We start from the raw sequence: 20,079 nt of genomic DNA, 5'->3' as shown, positions 1-20,079 counted from the left end.
TAAAGAAGTCACAAATGATACCATCACAGAGACTCCAGTTCATCAGAGCGATCCTGGACACTTCCCTGGGAAAAGCCTCGCCACCAGAGGTGAGGGCTCAAGATATTCTACAGATGGTCACCAAGTTTCAAAATGCCCAACGTCTCCCAGCCTTCGATTTTTTGAGGTTGCTAGGCCTCATGGCATCCTGCATTTTCCTAGTGCCAGAGGCTCGCCTGAGAATGAGATCCCTCCAGTGGGCACTGAGAACTCAGTGGTCACAATTCTCAGGGAGAATGACAGATCTTCTTCAGGTTCCCGACAGGGTGGCTCGAGACCTTCAGTGGTGGGCCTGTCAGGAGAACATTCTGAAAGGAGAGCAGTTTTGGCAACCCTGGCTGGATATAACAGTAGTCACGGATGCCTCACTCAGGGGTTGGGGAGCCCATGCCAACGACTTGACCATCAGCGGTCGTTGGTCTCCATCGGAGTCCAGACTACATATCAACCTGTTAGAGCTGAGGGCCATCAGACTTGCGCTGAAGGCTTTTCTGCCATCTGTACAAGGAAAGAATGTCCTGATAATGACGGACAACACAGTGGCCATGCATTACCTCAACAAAAGAGGAGGCGTAGGATCACTACCTCTGTGCAGAGAGGCGATGCAGCTCTGGTTTTGGGCAATCCAAGAAGGAATCTCTCTATCGGCAGTTCACCTAGCCGGAGAGAAGAACTTGACAGCGGACGCTCTGAGCAGGCAGAGCAGTCTCCCACGAGTGGGAACTAGCTCAGGAAGTCCTTCAAGAGATCTTCGCCCTTTGGGGAACCCCTCAGGTGGATCTGTTCGCCACCAGTGTCAACAGGAAGTGCGATCTGTTCTGTTCAAGGGAATTTCCCCCGAGAGGAGCTCTGGGAGACGCGTTCATAGTGGACTGGGAGTTTCCGCTCCTGTACGCGTTTCCACCGGTCCCTGTCATTCCTCAAATGATCAGGCGGTTGAGAAGATTCCGGAAAACCATGGTCCTAATTTCCCCGGATTGGGCCAGGAGAACGTGGTACCCGGACCTTCTAGACTTGTCCATCTGCCCTCCAATTCGACTTCCACTCAGAGAGAATCTGCTCTCACAGAAGGGAGGTCAGGTTCTCCATCCAGACATCAAAATCCTCAACCTTCACGCTTGGCTTCTGAAAGGCTGAGGTACAAGGATTGGGACTTCCCTGATGACGTTATGGAGGTGTTGCATTCGGCAAGAAGGCCAGCAACAAAATCTTTATACCGCTGCCGTTGGAACAGATTTTGTAGCTGGTGTAGGGAAAAGAATATCGATCCCTTTTCATGTGGTACACCAATGGTTTTGTCCTTCCTACTTTATTTAGCAAATTCAGGCCTTCAAGTTGGCAGCTATCTCGCAGCGCTATCCATCTTTAAGCGCACTGCGGAAGAACCATCCTATTTCAAGTTACCCTTGGTAATACAGTTTCTAAAGGGGTTAACTAACGTTTATCCCCCAAGACCATTCCAGGTTCCCCTATGGGATTTAAATTTAGTCCTAACTTTCCTGATGGGCACACCTTTCGAACCACTCCACTCTTGTTCGTTAAGATTTCTTACCCTTAAGACTGTTTTATTAGTAGCACTTACATCTGCTAGAAGGGTGAGCGAGTTACAAGCTCTTTCTTGTAAACCCCCTCATACAATCTTTCACAAAGACAAAGTTGTTCTGCAAGTGAAGCCTAATTTCCTCCCAAAGGTGGTTTCTGAATTTCATATCACACAGAAGATTACCCTTCCATCTTTCTATCCTCCTCCCCATCCGGGGAAAGAGGAAGAGAGGTTACACAGGCTGGACCCAAGAAGGGCTTTAAGTTTTTACATTAGTAGACTGGCTAGGATAAGACGAGCAGACCAGCTGTTTGTAGGCTACACAGGTCACAAGCTGAGGTTACCGATAACTAAGCAGACCATTTCCAGATGGATCATTTTAGCCATTTTGGAAGGTTATAAACTGGCAGGAAAAGAGCCCCCTCAAAATCTTAGGGCTCATTCGACCAGAGGTATCGCAGCTTCATCGGCCCTCAAAAGAGGAGTGCCGGTTAGAGACATATGTGCGGCTGCCACATGGTCGTCCGTCCATACCTTTACACGGTTTTACAACTTGGATTCCTCCTCCAGTCAGGAAACTAGGTTTGGAAGGGCAGTATTGCACTCTATTCATCAATAGGAGGAAGCATGAAGTCAGTACTCCCACCTCCAATAACAGAATACTGCTATGGGAGCCTATCTAAGATAAGGAATACGTCGGAGGACACAATCCCTTCGAAGAACAAGTTACTTCTTACCTTGTAACGTTCTTTCGATGGGATGTTCCTCCGACGTATTCCTTATCGACCCTCCCATCCATCCCCGCAGTACTACTTCCCTTGTTGTTGCAGCTTACGCTCCTTCAGGGTGATTAGTCTAGTCCAGAAAGAATTATTGTGGGCTACAAAACGGAACTGAGCAACGGACGCTGCGCGCGGCCTTTATAGGCAGGATGACCTCGACGTCGATACGGCGGCTGTCGAGGGACATCGACTCGGTGGACGTCGACGCGCAGCGCCCTCTAGAGAGAAAACATTTCCGAGGCCAGCAAAGCTGGAAAGAGATATCTAAGATAAGGAATACGTCGGAGGAACATCCCATCGAAAGAACGTTACAAGGTAAGAAGTAACTTGTTCTTTTGTTCAGAGGTGCTTCCATTTGCAAAATAATGATTTTGAGAACATGGAAATCCCAAATTTCGCCAGTATTAGAGGATTGGATTGCAGAAATGAATTGCTTGGCGAACATTGAGAGGATTATTTACAGAAAAAGGGGGAAAATGAATTTACATGCGAAGGTCTGGGATGCTTTCTTGAATCTGTACTAGCTTTGTTTTGATGTTGTAATTGACAATTTATTGTCGTCTTCTTCTTTTCTCTGGATATACTTTGCTACTTTGTATGTTGTTGTGTGTTCATGTACTGTTTGTTAAAATGTAAATAAAGAATACAAAAAATAAAAAAAGGATCTTGGAAAAGCAGGAGAATTGGAAGCCATTGAGTTGTTAGTCCCCTAAGTGAACTGAATGAATTAAGGCAACCGATATCTACAAACTGTGTGAAGATTCTATTTGAAGGCTGAGAAAGCCACTCCAGGAGAAGGGAGTCATTCTCCTTGACAGTTGTGTTAGTGGTAGGGTCAGAGTAACTTAGTTTTGGACACTGCACAAACTGACTAGCACACTAGTTAGTTTTGTTAGGCAGGGAAAACCCATACACTGGGGATAGTGAGGCATTTTTCTTACAATTTCAAGAAAGAGATTGTTGAAAATGACAAGTCCTGGTCTGTTTCCTCCTTCTGACCATCCACAGTAGCCACCTCCCCAAACCCATGGCAGGGCAAGGAGCGAGTACGCTAGCCAATAATAAAATAGATTGCTAATAAAGTAAGACACTGCAAGGCATAAAATAAGCAGTGTTAGGGAGAAATTTGCTATGCAATTCTGTAGGTTTGCCAAGTTAGCTATTTAAGTTACCCTATTCAATGTAAGCACAGATCATCCTGCATTCCTTTCTTGCCTTCAGAGCTCTCTAAACCCTCTTTTCTCTGTTCACTGCAAGTTCAAAGGTGTTAATTGACATTTAATTTTTCAAATAATTGCAAACCAGAAATAATCGGGATAATAGTCATTAAGCTGTATCCTGTCCGACAAAAACCAGTATGTGTTAATTTTTTCTAAAAGGCTTTCAATTTCTTTTCTAAAAATGTAATAGGTTACATAATGCAAAATTATAGTATTTCTACTGTAAAACCCTGCATTGTCTCCATGCTTTACAGCAAAGTGTATCTAAATCTCAGTGTCAACTAGATTTCATTTTGTTGGGAAAGATGCATCATATTGACTGGTGGACACCTTTGAAAATGTACATGACCATGCAGCCAAATGCTTTGATGGCAAACCTTGTCCTGTGGGCTGCTGGCTACACACAGCTTGCAACTGGTGCTCAACCCATGAGCTGATCCATACACCTTGACATTCTATCTTCCCATGTTGGTTTATACCCGTTGCCCTAAAAGTGAGATGGGCGTAAACTACAATATTTTGCCTATTTTGCCCAGTTCTCTGCCTGTTATAACATCCACTCTGCTTAGTCTTTTACATAATGAATACACAAAGCTAACTTTGGTATGTACTTAAAGTAGTGATCAATAGTTTCATCCAGTCTGTATATCTACAGACCTACTACAAAACTGTACACTGTAGTTGGCCTCCAGAGCTCACTTTGCTCTATGATTATGATTGCATTCTATATTTGCACCTGCAGTAGAGAGAGCTGGCCAAACTGTTTTTAGAGCCTTAATATCAGATCTATTTATTTGTGTCAGTTCACGCAGCTAACCTTTTTACAGACACTCATCGAGGGTTTGCAGAGTATTTTCGCCCACTCGCATAGTCGAGTAGGTTTTAAGAAGGGCCAGTACCATTTGCAGGGGATGTTGGAAACTTTTATTTAAACTTTACTTTGTTTGCAGTAAATGTCAAATAAAAGTTTCACTGTGCATGGCTGGCCTATGGTTTGCAGCAATGTTACAAACTAAACGGGTTTGTGGTGACATGCACCATTTTACAGAAAGAATTTGCAAGGCCTGACTTATCTCACTAATGTCTTCAGCGGTATACAGAACTGCTGTATTGTTGCTCATTTTATATCTTGGGTACAAGTATCTTCTGGTGGCATTAAAACTATTACTACAAAATTGCTAATCAAATGGGTTTGTTTGCTAATCAAGAAAAATGTTATTCGCAAACTCTGCTAATCAATTTTTGAAAACTAATTTATGCCTTGCACTAGCGAGGCCAGAATTGCAAGAACTTCTTGGGGATTTCCCAGTGAAACCTCTTTTTACATTTGTTTCAGACTAGTGACGAACCTTGATGGATCAAGTCTGGATGTTTTTTTGCTTTTTGGGCAGGAATTAGGCAAATCTTTCTAGGCCTAGGGTTATCCAGGTGGTTTAAGGACTTTTTATGATTGCTAGAATAGGGCATCCCTGGAGGGACAGCAAAGATTAGGTTCGAAATGTTCATGTTTATTGAAATCCACATCCCAAGATCTTGGCAACACCTGGAGCACCTCACTTTGTGTTGTCCCCTAGCTGTTTACGGCGCTCGTCCTTATTTAAGTTATTCCTCTAGCGCCTATAGACCCCTGAACCTCGAGCTACTTCTAACTAAGAAACATGTTCACTCAAACGTGTCCTCCCTTGTATAATTTCTTGACCTTCCTGAAGTAGACAAGTGGACCTGCAGAGTCTTATTAGTTAAAGTTAACCTTATTCATTCCCTCCTTCCTTGTTCTTTATGGCCTCTTACTACATTTTATAATCTTCAAGAGCATGTGAATTATGAACGACCCAATACCGGGGAAGAAGTTCCTTACATGTCACCACCGTTCTCAACCATTGCGTTAGTTTGTAGAGTTTTATGCAGCCCACACTGGGAGCTAATCTTTTGCATGCACGCCATTGAATTTCCAGAATCTGAAGATGGATTCTGGTTGCAGAGCATATGGATTAGCCACTTCATTGGCCATGTTCATCTATGGCTTATTTTTATCCTGTTGATTGGAACTATTCAAGAGCATCTTAACATCTTTGCAGCTCATAATGACGCAATATAACAGTGTTGATGTGGCATTTGCTGAAAAACACCAGAAGGTATCGTGCTCATTTAACCGAATAGTCCTAGATAAGCAACACTTAAAATTCCTTGCAAACCATAACTGCAAAAGGAACTGACAGGCTGGTAAAATTATTTTATTGTTCTGGGTAAACTCATTTACAGAAGCCAAAACTATAAACTTTCAAGAAACCTGTACTTTTAATTGGCATCAAACAAGCTTAACTACATTAATAAGATGGGAACTTGTGTGTAAAGTTTCTAATGTTCTTTTAATTATTGCACCAATAATGTACACCTAACCTGGTTATCTAACGTGGCAACTAGTTAACTTTAAATGGTGTAATTGCTAAAGTTTGGCTAGACTGCAATCAAGTGAAATTAAGATTTTATAAATTTCTATGTACGAAACCCATTTATGATGAAAAATCTATAATGTACTTAACATAAGACTTGAATATTCACTACTTGTTATAATTTTAAAAAAAGACTCCCCAATTAGAGTTCATCATAACAACTTACTAAAATTAAGTTCACAATGTCATGTTGGTCTTGACTAAGCACTTGCAGCGTGAAACTCAAGTCGGCCACCAAGTTAATGTTTTTGTGCACTATCTTATAGCGAAGTGGCAGCCAGAAAGAGGCTGTAGACAATGCTTAAGTTAAAATACAATGTATTTAAACTACGACGGTTCTCGTCTGGGACAAACCGAAATATAAGGTGACTGGACAGCCTCTTATCAACAGTTTCAATGGGTAAGGATTCCCTTATAAAGTTCACAAGATGTCTGGGATACTTCTCCATCACTTAATCTCTCCAGGCTTCTTCCTGCTTGTTTCTCGTTTATGGGTGGGATACGAATACCTTATTTTTCCCTTGTAGTTCCTGTAGATATTTTGGTACGCTATGAGCTTGTTCGCCTTTCCCAGTTAACACAGGCAGATTTTAAGAGGGGTCTGTCCTCTCCCTCTCCTAGGGTCTTGACCTCCCTCATTGTCACCTCTTCTACTCTAGTCATGCTTCCCTCAATGCCAAATGTTCAATTCTCACCCCCGCTGGCTTCACACCTTCAGATTAGGACCCGACCCTTTACCCCTAATTTTTAAATCAAGTGTACCTTCTTGTGTCTTCCTGTTCGGGCTTTGTTAAAAACGTCGGATGCTCATTGAATCGGTTGCTCCTAAATTTGAACAAAATGGAGGCTCTGAGAACACACACACTCAAGTCTGCTTGGCTTTCATTGACTTTTCTTATGTTTTTGACACCATCGATTGTGAGATGCTGTGGGGAAAGCTTGAAGCCTGGGGTTGTCCGGCGGATTTGATGGCTGCAATTCGAGAGCTGCATACTGGAACTTCCATCAGAATTTGGTTAGATCAGACTGGTCTTTTGTCAGCAGAGATTAAAACATTCAAGGGTGTGAAACAAGGCTGCCCCTTAGCTGTGACAATTTTCAGTCTTTTCATATCAGATATTGGAGTCAGTATAGACGCTGTGAAATCGTTTCCACCCAAGTTACATAAAACACATATCAGTTGGCTTTTATACGCGTATGATTTGATTCTGTTGGACGTAACGCCAGTTGGGCTACAGAGGAAGATCAATGCTGTCCAGGAATATGTGAATTGCAATCACCTAAAGATCAATACAAAAAAAGTGAGATCCTTTTGTTTAAAAATTTGAAATCCTCCAAAACAATCAATTGCAAAAATAAATCTGGTACCTGGCACAGGAACCATTGAACATTCTTAGTAGTGTAAAATAGTTGGGAATGGCAATAAGCGCAAGCATCTATGACGGTCCTTGGATTCTTGAGATTAAAAGGAAATGTAAACAACTTGCAAGCCAAACGTGTGTGTTGAACAGAAACTTTGGCAAATTCTCTTTAAAACCGGCATTAGCTTTTTACCAACAGAAATTAATCCTGATTATAACTTATAGTGCAGAAAACACACTTGGATGCCCCCGCGACTTGTGGGCTACTCTAGAGAACATCTACTGGTCGAAAGTTTTACCGCTTCCAAAGGGGACGTCAACGGCGTACATGAGATATGAACTATCTTTAATATCAATACATGCCAGAATCTTTTGGAAGCTACTGTCTGTATTTAGAACTAGATTGAGAGAACAAATCCCTCAATTTGAACTTTTTCACAATGCAACATCAAACGGCACTGATATCACCTGAAAGTGGATAAGGCGCTGCAAAAATCTTTTGACAGAGTAGGATATTACTCTAGATCAGTTGCATGGGAACCCAAATGTGGCAAAGCTCAAGATTTGGCGGGCAGATTGGGATCGGACCTAGACACCGCGAGCTTCTTCAAAGATAATGGCAGATGTACCACCGGAAGCAAGGGGCTTCAATAACATCCAACAGTACATTGTCCGATTTCCTGACTTAAATGCGAGGAGACTTTTTATGCTGTTCCGCTTGAATGCCTTTAGAACTAAAGAGCGTCTCTGTGTATGGTCAGAGAATGCAGGCAAGGATGACTTGTGTAGACTGTGTAAAAGCGAAAGGGAGACCCTTAAACATTTGGTGCTGTTTTGTGGTGAATTAAGATCTGTGAGGACAATTCATTTGGGACATTGGTCAACAAATCATCACTCCTTGTGTGCTGATGATTGGTGGCATAAAATGTACATTGGCACAGACATGAAATTGTTAATTCCTTTAACATTTTTGTTAGCAGAAATAGAAAATCGGCTGCAGCTGGAACCACTGTAGGTGGAAATTCACAGCTCATACGAGTCGGAGAAGAGTGGAATGGAATATGAAGGGAATGGAGGAATAATGTTGAAATTTGGGAAGTGAGATGTGTTGTGTGTATTGTTTCTTTTCATTTGAAAGGTTTTTCTTTGTGAAAACTAATACAATTAATTAAAAATAAATCAATTGTACATTCTTGTGCGTTCCTGTTCTTGCTAACTATGACCTTGCTAGCCCTGTGGACTTACCATTAAGGTTTTTCATTTTCTTCAAACTCTTCCCGATGTCTTCACCCAACCTCTTCATGACTTACCTCCCTCTCTTGTCTCCAACCTCCTCTCTCCCTCCAAACCACTGCCACCAGCTCCTACTCCAAACAGTTACACTGTCTGACTGGTACTCTAAATTATATAGCACAATGACCCCTTCCCTGATGTTATGATGTCCTGTGATGGTCTGCACCTATGGATGAGAATGACTGCGGGCCTGTGATTTGCTGTTCTTGTGATTTACTGTGTATACTTTGAACTTTGGGGTCAACCAAGCCTTTAATAGGCTGAACCTCCATCTTAGATTTTACGTTCACAATATTGGGGATGTTATTACGCCAGACTGTCTAGAGCATTCCTTTTGTCTGCCAGCACCACTGCTCATGCTCTGCGGGTGAGTTGACTGATGACTAAAGTGAAAGTATTTTGGAATGTTGCGTTTTTTTGCCTTTGTGAGCTCTCTAGGCTCACATTTCAGGGGAACTAGTGCAGCATCTGTTTCTGAAGCAGATGCACTGTGCAATTATTATGAGAGAGTGTGTTGTGCATCTGATGTTTGAGCATACCTGCTGCGTGAGGATTGCAAGAAACTGGGCTGTTTCTCTGATTTCTGAGTAGGCCCGCTGGACAAATGCAGTATGAAAATGTGCATTAAGGATCTGATTTTATAATGCTTTGTTTTATCACCTTCATGTACAAAATGGGACCAGAAAACGAAATGATGTATGATGATACAGTAGTTTGTGAAAATTCACTTCTGACCAATGGCATTGTTTTTGTGTTTCAGGGACCAAAGAAAACAATTTCAGGCTCTTGTAGAGCTCAAGTTTAATGAATGGCTTATTAAAACTGGTAATCGGCAGCAATTGGACAGCCTTGTACCACCGGCAGCAGGTTCCAAGCAGGTAGCAGGATAGCATACAATGACTCCAAAGTAAGAACAAAATCAGTGCAACTTTTTGTGCTCTCCAGAATATATTGGAAAAGCTAATATTTTCATCTTTTGAAAATGGATTAAATGTTCTTGAAAGGGAATGGTAACCTCTGTTTAGTAAGTCATGCGGAAACCAGTGCTATATATATTTCTGAGGCTTGTGGATCTGCTTAGAATCATATGCTTTACATTGAGTGGTTGGTGCTGAGTAATGACATTTCTTTTCAATTTAAAAAAGAGAAATTTCTGTAAAACTATCGCTACTGTGACGTGTACTGTACCCTTGATCCTTCACGCATCAAGGTCCTCAGATTATTTTGTTTCCGCCATCAGGCTGGTCACACTTTGCAGAGTTTTTTAATTGAGTTTGTTGCTTGCGATTGAGCATATTTTAGTAGACCTATTAATATTACGTACGTCTTCCTCACCAACACCGCTCAACAGTGTCAGCTGACTGCAGAATACCTGATCACACGCAGCTCTCGAAGGTTCCGGAGATTTGGTGCTTGATGGCCTACATGTCTACAGGCTTTGGCCTACACAGTACGGAGGGTAGTGGGAGCCTTGTAACTATACATCAGTTCTAAGCTGCCAAACATGTGACATGTCACAAACACCTTTATTTAAAATGCAAATACATGGCTGGTCTTCGTGTTTGAGAATACACACCAGCTGTGTAAATATCAAAATGTAAATACAAAATTGGAGTATATGTATATATCTGTGTTTTCGATATTGTCTCCTCCTAGATCGATATTGAAAATAAATCGATATATGTCCAAAACTCAAACTATCGGCCAGCCTTGGGTAGAACTGACTCCCACTTATGAATAGCCCATAACTGAGATATATTCAGAAGAGGAGGCAGAAATCGCAGAGGAAGACCCATGCACTGAGCCATGTGACTTTACTGTCCCATCCCAAGACATTGACTACTCTATATCATCATCAACCATAGGAGATCACATCTTATAGAAAAACCTCCTTAAATAGGTAGCAGAATGTTTCAAAATGTAAACTTATGAGTCTGAAGAAGACTGATTTTGTCGATATCCTCAGCGAGAAAAAGCTAATTGGACAGTATATTCACATATTACAATCTGCCAAAAGGAGATTAACACCATTCCTTTCCACTCCAGCCCTAACTAAGGCTGTTAATCCTCACATTGAAAAGCGGTTTAAGCTGGCACCAACTGACCCACTGCTGTTCCATCAGAGGTAATCTTAAACCAGATTCACTGTTTGTCACTACTACGCGTAAAAGGGCTGGTACACAGTTATCCACGTCAGAAGTGCCTCCTGGGTAAAAGGTGGCAACATCAGCATTTTACCAAATGTGTATTGCTAATACCGTGGTTTAATAGAACACAATGGGATCATGGCAGATATCGTTAATGGCGCTCATGAGCCGCTGTGTTCAGAAATGCTTAAAACTCTAGTACAAGGCGAACAAACGGCTAATACTGTTAACAAAAACAAACTTGATGCAGCAGAAACTGCTGGTAGAATAGTTGCTGAATGCACTCCGATTAAAAAGACTTACGTGGCTAAGAAGTTCTGGTTAAACATGCTGGTAAAAGACAATGTCTTATTCAGTAAAGCAGTAGACGATGTGCTACAGACTGCAAAAAAGAGCATAAAACACTCAAAACTTTGGGACAAATTACAAGTAAACCGTATCAAAGTGGTTCCTTTTTCAACTGCTGTAGTGTTAGTGTCCAAAGCTACCCAAGATCATCTGGGCAGTCTGGCTATACTTCAGGTGCAGGTGTCAGTATGTGGTTTTCCAATCGGGGCCAACGTTAGTCTTCATTTCACAGACAATTCAGAAGGGGGTATAGCAGGGGTAGAGGCCAGACCACTAGATGTTTTGCCACACCCCAAAAAGAATAACTCCCTGTTTCAGGTCCCCTCGCATATTGCCCCAGCAAGGGGGTCGCATAACCTCAATCGCCCACATAAGGGAGGGGATTGCTTCATACAAGTTGCTGTTGTGAACAGTCAAAGATTTGCGTGGAATTTCTAGAACAGCACCATCATCCGCCAAGACACAGGAGAATACCTTTAGAACATCAACAGATTCTACTAGCCAAAGTAGAGACACGACTGAACAAGGAAGCCATAAAACCTATCCCGGCACCAGCGGTAAACCAGAGTGTTTATTCTGTGTACTTCCTTGTTCCAAGGAAAGAGAAAACAAAATGGCCAGTCCTCGACCGAAAATTAACAAACGCGTATGTCAAAGCACAGAATTTCAGAATCACATTGTTGCAAGAAGTCACCCGACTACTCAAGAGTGGAGACTTCATGGTCACACACACTGGATAGGAAGGATGCATACTTTCATATTTCAGTGCTACCAGCACATCGAAAATATTTAAGGTTTAAAATAGGTCCTGTGCATTACCAATTAAAGGTGCTTCCCTTTGGGATCGCATCAGCCCCTCATGTATTCTAAAAGGTGGTAGTAGTGCATCTACGCAGAGCGAGCATTCGAGTATACCCTTATCTGGACGACTGGCTAGTAACAGGAGACAAACCTTGTATATGTCAATAAAAATATCCAGAAAACAATCCATCTTCTGCATCAACTGGGTTTTTCTATAACCAAAAAAAGTCCAATCTAGTTCCCAGCCACAATTTGTTTTCCCTGAGAGCAGTAATTCATACAGAAGACACCTTTGTCTTTCCCTCCAACGAGATGGTCCAAAACCCACTAGAGCAAATCACTTAGAGAACAGAAAAGTAACGTGCCTTCTCGGCATGATGGCATCATTCATCTTCATTGTGCCACATGTAAGGTTGCATATGCGTCCAGTGAAAGAGGGGTTAGCGAAACAATGCGTAAGCGAAGTGCAATTGGGGCTATCTAGTGGAGGTTTTGCAAGCAGTGGTGTTGGCACTAAGGCGGTGGACAAAAGAAAGCATGTTACAAGGAAAACAGTTTGTCAACCTGCCAACACACCTCACAGTCGCAAGAGCCTCATCACTCTCAGGATGGGCAGACCAATTGCTCCACCATACGACGCATTAAATGTGGTCTTAACCACTTTCCAAGAGACACATACATGTTCTGGAATTGCTTGCTTTTTGCCAGGCGCTACAAGCATTCCAACTTCACTTAAGAGGAAAGAATGTGCTAATTATAACAGACAGCACTACAGTCATGTTTTACATCACCAAACAGAGTGGGACTCACTCCTGGAGTCTTTCCACACTGCACTGCAACAAACAAAATCGGGAAATGGCGCCTACAGAAATGAATAAATCTCCAAGCACAACATTAACACAACTGCCTAGCAGACACAATAATCAGAAGCACACCATCAACCTTCGGAACACGAGTGGGAGTTACATTTGGAGATACTAAACATTTGTACATGCTGGGGGCAACCAGATGTACATCTCTTTGCCACAAAAGAAAATGCAAAATTCCTACATTATGCCTCCTGGTTCTCGCAGAAAGAAATCCATGGGGATGCACCATGATCAGTTGGTCAAGGATATTTGCACATGCTTTTTCTCCAACCCCACTCTTGAACAGAGTAATCCAAAACATACACCAAGAGCACTTGACAATGATTCTGATAGCCTGAATGTGGGCGGTTCCCAGTCAATTGGTCGAAAAAATTTGGTCGACAGGACAATTGGTCGACACCATTTGGTCGAATGCCAAATGGTCGAATTTTTTTTTTTTTTTTTTTTTTACACTTTTTTTTTTTTTTTTTTTGGGGGGGTCCCCCCCCAACCCCCTTTTTTTCTATTTTTTTTTTTTCGACACACGAAAACCCACAAAACACATATATATATAAAAAAAAAAAATTCGACCATTTGGCATTCGACCAAATGGTGTCGACCAAATGTCCTGTCGACCAGTTTGCTGTCGACCAATTGACTGGACACCAATGTGGGCACGTCAAACGTGGTATTCTCACCTCCTCACCCTTGAAGCTAACCTGCTGTGTCAGAATCGGTGGTTAATCCTGCATCCTCCTCCAACCAATTTAGCAGCTTGGCTCCTAGTTTGGACATATTAATTTACCAGAAATGTGCATGGAAATATTAAAAAAAGAACGTAAGCCAAACACTAGACACTACTACTTTAAAAATGGAAAAGATTTGTAGTGTGGTGCAGAAAGGCAAATTTCAACCCGATTGATAGCTCACCATCACATATAGTACACTACTATACTTATTAGATTCAGGTCTACTTTTTAAAGGAGAAGCTCTTTCAGGAATGCTATTGGCCCAATGGCTAGAGCATATATTTTTGAGCATATATCAATATAATTTAATTTTATTTCTCCAGTACATTTTAGCTTTGATTTTCAATGCATCTTATTTTTGATTTTCGGGCAATTAGACACACGAACAGCATGGGTAGGAAACCGCCATCTTGTGATCTTATCAGTTTTTCAGTTTCTTTATGTTCAAGTTCCCTAGCAGCAGTAAATCATAACACACGCCACTCAAGCTGACACCGCCATGCCAAATAGATCTACTATGTCAGACATTGGCACATAAGTACACCATCACGTTGCCCAACGCAACACGCGGAAGATAGTTATTGTTTGCTCGCTTTTCACAGAAAAAAGCTAACAGGTTACACTTTTCAATAATTACTCATAGTCGGGAATTTAGTAAGGAGTTTTAGTACTACAACAAAATCTGTTAACTACATCGAACAGAGCCATTACCTGCACATATCAATGGAAGAACAGATTGTTTACTCCAAGCCATATTAATCCTTTTTCGGTCGATGGTCACATTACGTGAACTCTTTCAGATTTAATTCTTTGTTTGACTCTCAGTACTTGAATTGTACAAGGAAAGGTTTGGTGGAGTGAAATGGAATTCAGTATAGTTCCAACATCCGTTTTCTCATGAAGCACATTCCGTTTGGGAGGAAAAATGATTAATTGCACGTCTGAAATAAAGCATGGCTTGCTGCATGCTTTCCTTGATGACATGTGGGGATGTTTGTCCTGGTGGGCACAGCAAATGGGCAACAGCGGCTTTACGATCAACCCAGAATGCCGAGATTATATTCCTGTTAGTGAAGTGATGTTTTGGTTGGAGAATCCATCCAACAGAAACTGGGTTTCATGGCAGACGCATTTTTAGGACCGAACTATTTAAATGTAAAAAAAAACAAAAACATAACTTAGTACCCATTGTCAAAAGAAGTAACACTTTTACCTGCATTTAAGTAAAACATAACTTTTTATGGATTCCGCAGATCCAAGGGAATTCTATAAATGCATCAACAATTGATTTGTGCTTTTCAGTAAACCTATAAGGGTTATATCAAATCCATTATTTACAGATTTTTCACATTTACTGCATACCTCACAATGTATCCAGTTACATGGGGGTGTACTTTGAGCCAGTCGTGTTTTTTATTTGCACTACATGCTGCAAAGATTAGCATATTTCTTACAATGTGCAAACTAAACTACAAGTTCCCTCATTTAATCAGAACCCCAAACTACGACGTGCAATAACATGGCCATATGTAAGTTCAGACATTTTAAAGATATTTGTTGTGCTTGCATTGGGATTTATTACCTATTTAAAAATGATTTGTAAACGTAGTCTAATAAAATAAATGTGGTGTTTTTGCCCATCCTTTCTTGCAATGTAAAATGCAGTTCGTGCGAGAGCAATTGAGAAATTAAATTTGGATTTTGGCCAATGTGTTGCTTTGAAGTTCATGTTATCTATTTTTTATTTTTTTTCTGCTTGGTGACAAACGTTCTCTTTGATAGCTTTACACTACCCATTTCAGGAACGCCTTACAATTAGACTCTTCTTTCCGTCTTGAAAATTCCAAGGTCCACTTAACTTTCAGTTTCACCTTTACTGTAGAAATGAAAAATATTATTGGCCGGATTCGCAGAACATTTTTCAACGGGAGTGCACCATTATGAAATGCTTCTGTGAATCAGGCCCCATGTTTCTATTTAGACATGGAGATAAAAATTAAGACAATTGTTTTTTTTCTAACCATGATATTTTTTTTTTGAAAGTCATAACTAATATATATATTTAGTATCAAATCATGTGAAATAATTAATAAAGATTCGAGACTAAATGCACACGCGGAAAATTCTTCTTGTGTTATTTCTGGTCTTTATGAACAATGATAAATGAATAGAATTGTTACTGGTAGTTGAAGAAAATAGTGAAGTATCACAAATTAGTGCCCGGCGAGGGTCAATGATCTTGTAACAAACAAGCTGGTTGGCCCATGCCGGAGCATTACCCAGCCGACAAGAACTTAGCTGACGAAGGACACTGCACATCCCACACAGTTCCTTTTCGTTCTCCCATCAGGCTGCCATAGAAATGGAGAAAGGAGTGCCTTCTCCCGTTCCATGGCGGCCATCTTCTTTGCTTACTACGGCTGCCACAGAAAGGGAGAATGGCCTAAGTTTCCCAATCCGTGGCAGGAATTTTTCATCTTTTTTTTTTAAAAAAAAAATTTCGGGTGCAAAACGGCAAGCTTCTCCAACTGAAAAAAACACTATTAGTACTCCGGTCTAACGGGCCTGGGTACTAATGGTAATAAGCCCCTCGCCGGGGAGGCATTAGCTGACGCGGTAATGCTCCCCTGGCTCGGGGCTTATTGCATAAATAGTCCTCTTGGTTGACAATTGCAAAAAAACATGTACTTTTATGTGCTTGTAAAGTACCTGTTCGCTGGTACTGCTGCATTGGAACGCTGAGGAGATTTAATATGCTTTGGGAAATCATCACGGAAAGAGCATACCTGCTCAGGGGCTCGGGGACCTCGGGTACGAGGTACTGGTTTTTATTGTGGATATTGAAAATTGTTTTTATTGCTCTCTGTCAATGTAAGGTGGGTTTGAGAAGTTAAAACAAGTTGCGCAAGAACAGCCTTTCAGTAATCCATAAGTGAGAACATAGTGTTGCAAGCTGCGTAGAGGCCTGCAGGTTAACGCATGTACTTTTAAAATTAGGTGAACCTGGTGAAATTGCGCTAATGTACTGATGGTCATGTGTTAGAGTGGTATTGTGTTATCCAGTAACATTGTTTGAAAGCTAAAATATTGCAGTACGTCACGGTATTGCTTTTTTAAAACGCAAAAGCTCATTTGTGTCCCGCTATAACGACAGGTACTCAATTGAAGTGTGTGGAAGGTGGTGGGAAAATTGTCAACTTTAGAATGTACTGTTTTATTGTGAAAGCGGTACTGTATTACTTAGCAATACTGTTTGAAAGTTAAAAAATTGTAATATGTCACCGCATCGCTTGCTCTTAAACCTAAAAGTGAATTGGTGCCCTGATCTAACGATACTAGGCACACATTTGATGTGTCTGGAAGCAGGTGGGTGAATTATTTAGTTTAGCAATTAGTGGTTTTACTGTGTATATATATTGGGGTTTTAGAGTGTGAAAAGAATAAAGTGGTGTTAGGATGGGACCCAAACTCTGCTCACATAAATTAAATAAGACAAAGCAAAATAGCAGTGTTCCACATGTTAGCCCTATAACACCTGCTAAAGACTCCCAAAAAAGGAATAGAGGTGCAAAATTAGGCAGTAATGAGCCCTGGACAAAGGACAGGTTGAATATGGTACAACCCAAAATATCCAGCTTTTTGATGAAAAAGGACACTGTCAAACTATTGAATGAGGAAATAACTTTACCAGAAAATAGCTCCATGATAGACAACTCATTATTAAATCTGTCATGACTTTAGACGACACTCCATGGGGCCTCTGGTGGGAGTGGGTTTATCAGAGGTGGAAAAAAGCAATGAGAACTTGAAGTATATGGACAATGTGATCGGTACAAACCTATCAGGAACACCGGATCTGGGAAAATTTGCCCAAGAAGACACTATAATTGATGAGTGGGATAATACATGGAATGACCCTGAAAGTGTAACTCATATCTCATTAAATATGGGAGGAAAACTAGACTCCTTAACAACTGTGGATATGTTATTGGGTATATGCACTAAGCTCATGAATGAGCAGCAAAATCTAACGAATCTGGTGGTTACAGTTTCTGAGAATATAAAAGTAATAGGTGAAAAGATTATAATAAGTGAAAAATCCAATGAACACACTATAGAAAAAGTAGGAATGATGGAAGAGGTATGTATGAGTGAGCTATGTATGATTGTGGTTAAAGAATGTGGTATGATAAATGTTACGGATACAAAGATAACGGCGCTAAATGAGGAACTAATGATGAAAGGCGTTTAGAATATAGATTGTAACTCAAAAGGTAATAATACCAACTCACAGGGATCAAAAAGACATACACGTCGCAAATGTAATAACAAAAAAGGGGCCAGAAGAAAGGGTAACCTGCGGAAAGTAAGAAAGACAATTATAGCCAAAAAGAATAGGGTAGCCCTAGCCAAGACATCCAAGAAGGAAATTGAATGTGGAGAGGTAGAAAATAAATTTTAGTTAAACCGAAATCTAAAGGAAATGGAGGAAGGAAATAAATACTCCAACAAACAAGACAAGGGAATAGAAAAATGGCTAAAGTGGAAGTCCAGGTTAACTGGATCTGACCTGGTGTTATTACCGATGTAAAATGTAAATCTGTGTACAGGAGGAAAGTAGAGGTAAGGGGGTGAGGTATTTGAATATCTCCATCAATACGGCAATTGAAAATCTTAATGTCAGCGAAAAAGATGAATATATGGGAGAAATGGAGAGACTGGCAAAGTGTAAAAATATAGGAGGTGGAAGTAAAAAGATGTTAGGAAAGGAAAAGGATAAAGAAGAGAGGCTAGTCAACCTGGGTAACAGCATTAAAATAATTGAGAGAACCACCCAAGAGGAAAGCCCCTATCTAAATCAGGCATAGCTTTTAGAACGTCTGCATTGGATCCCTCAACTTTAATTTATTAAAACCACAGATATTGAGAGAGTGATACTACCAGAATCTGGTAGCTGGGAGAACTGGGCAATTGTCCAGTTTGGGACAGCAGTGATAGTGGATTTGATAAGAGAACATCCAAAAGTAATATGGGACAAAGAGTTTGAAATGATAATATGTAATAACATCATGAATAATGTCCCTAAAAGAAATAATGTTCCAAATCAAAAAGATGTTAAAGACCCATTTGTAGAGGGGTGGAAGATAATGGAGAGGTGGATCCCGGATAGGACCTATTTTGAAGATTGTTAAAATAAGGACATAGGACTAGAGTCAACTATTATATCCTGGAACAGCAGAGGTTTTCGATCATTCTTAAACAAAGATGGAAAAAAGCTACAGTTGGCACTTGCAGACTGTGCCATTAATGAATGCTTCTGAATATAAATACTTGGGTTTAATGGTGTACAATGTACTCTCAGATGTATCTTATATTTCAACCTTGAATTAAAAACTGCACAACTTGAAGTATCAAGCAATCATTCTGACATCTAAATTTGGGAAATTTTCATGCAAACATATTATGATGTTTTACCAAAGCAAGGTGGTACCGATTTTGCTATATGGAGCTGAAGCCAAATTACCTTTAAAACATAAATTTTGGGATGTATGTGAGGGAAGGTTCTGGAAATCTGTGTTGAAATTGCCAAAATGCACTCCATTGCCCCTAATCTGTTAACTAGGTCTTAAATCCCTATCTGCTCAACTGTTATGGAAAATGTGCAACTTCTTTCATAAATGTCTTTTAGGCCTTGGAGCCAAGAACATCTTGTGTGCTCTTGCTTATCATTTAATCAACTCGGACCATGTCTTTCCTGTTCAGTGGCAAAACCATGTATTAAACGCACTGTCCGATGCATGCATATCAATTGATATATTGCTCACAAATCCAAATCATGCGAAAACGAAACTGTTTCAGCAGGACTGGATGTGTAACAGAATTAAATGTTGCAAGGATTTCAACGGCCAACATTTTGGTTCAAATAAATTCCGAGTCATGGCCGATTATTTGTTAAAATTTCCTTCCTCTTATATTAGACTGCAGCACATGCGATTTAGATTGAATTTATTCCCAACGGCAGAAGTATTGGTAAGAAGGGGGTCACCTTCCAAAATACTCAAGTCATTGTCGATTTTGTCTAAATGAGAAACATCTGGAAACACTGCAGCATCTGGTTGTCATCTGTCCAGAACTAACCTCAATAAGAAAAACTTACTTTCAAGGTCTATTATCTGCATATATTCCAATGACTGAAGACGAAGTTTGGTTTGCAATTTTTACTAGCAGGAAACTACCAATTAGATTTGCTGTAATACAATATTTAGAAAACATCATCATTGGTCAATATTGAAACTAGTCAGTAATTAGGCTACTGACCACAATGACACGTATGATACAGAACATACGTTGTGTTTTGTGTGATAAATTTTGATGAATTTTTAGTTTTAGTGGAGCCTTGACAAAAATTACCTATTGCTTACTTTTGTATTCAATATGTATTTTGATTCTTGTTTATTTCGCTTTTAATTGTTAATATTTCTTTTGTGAACAATG

The 20,079-nt window shown here is 40.5% G+C and overlaps 1 protein-coding gene across 3 annotated transcripts in view; it reads left to right on the top strand.

Moving 5' to 3' along the window:
- Window positions 1-20,079, top strand: part of TBCCD1 (TBCC domain containing 1) — a 522,773-nt gene that overhangs the window by 420,932 nt on the left and 81,762 nt on the right. For all 3 annotated transcript variants that reach the window (XM_069615765.1, XM_069615764.1, XM_069615763.1), the window contains exon 7: window positions 9,452-9,598. In XM_069615765.1, the coding sequence (XP_069471866.1) occupies window positions 9,452-9,581 (130 nt within the window). In that variant the 3' untranslated portion in view covers window positions 9,582-9,598. The remainder of the gene's footprint in view (window positions 1-9,451; window positions 9,599-20,079) is intronic.

This window comes from Ambystoma mexicanum, chromosome 9 (genome assembly GCF_040938575.1).
Source record: "Ambystoma mexicanum isolate Mex_15411 chromosome 9, UKY_AmexF1_1, whole genome shotgun sequence".
Lineage (NCBI taxonomy): Eukaryota > Metazoa > Chordata > Amphibia > Caudata > Ambystomatidae > Ambystoma > Ambystoma mexicanum.
The sequence above is the reverse complement of the archived record's forward strand: the minus strand, read 5'-3'. Positions and strand labels throughout refer to the sequence as shown.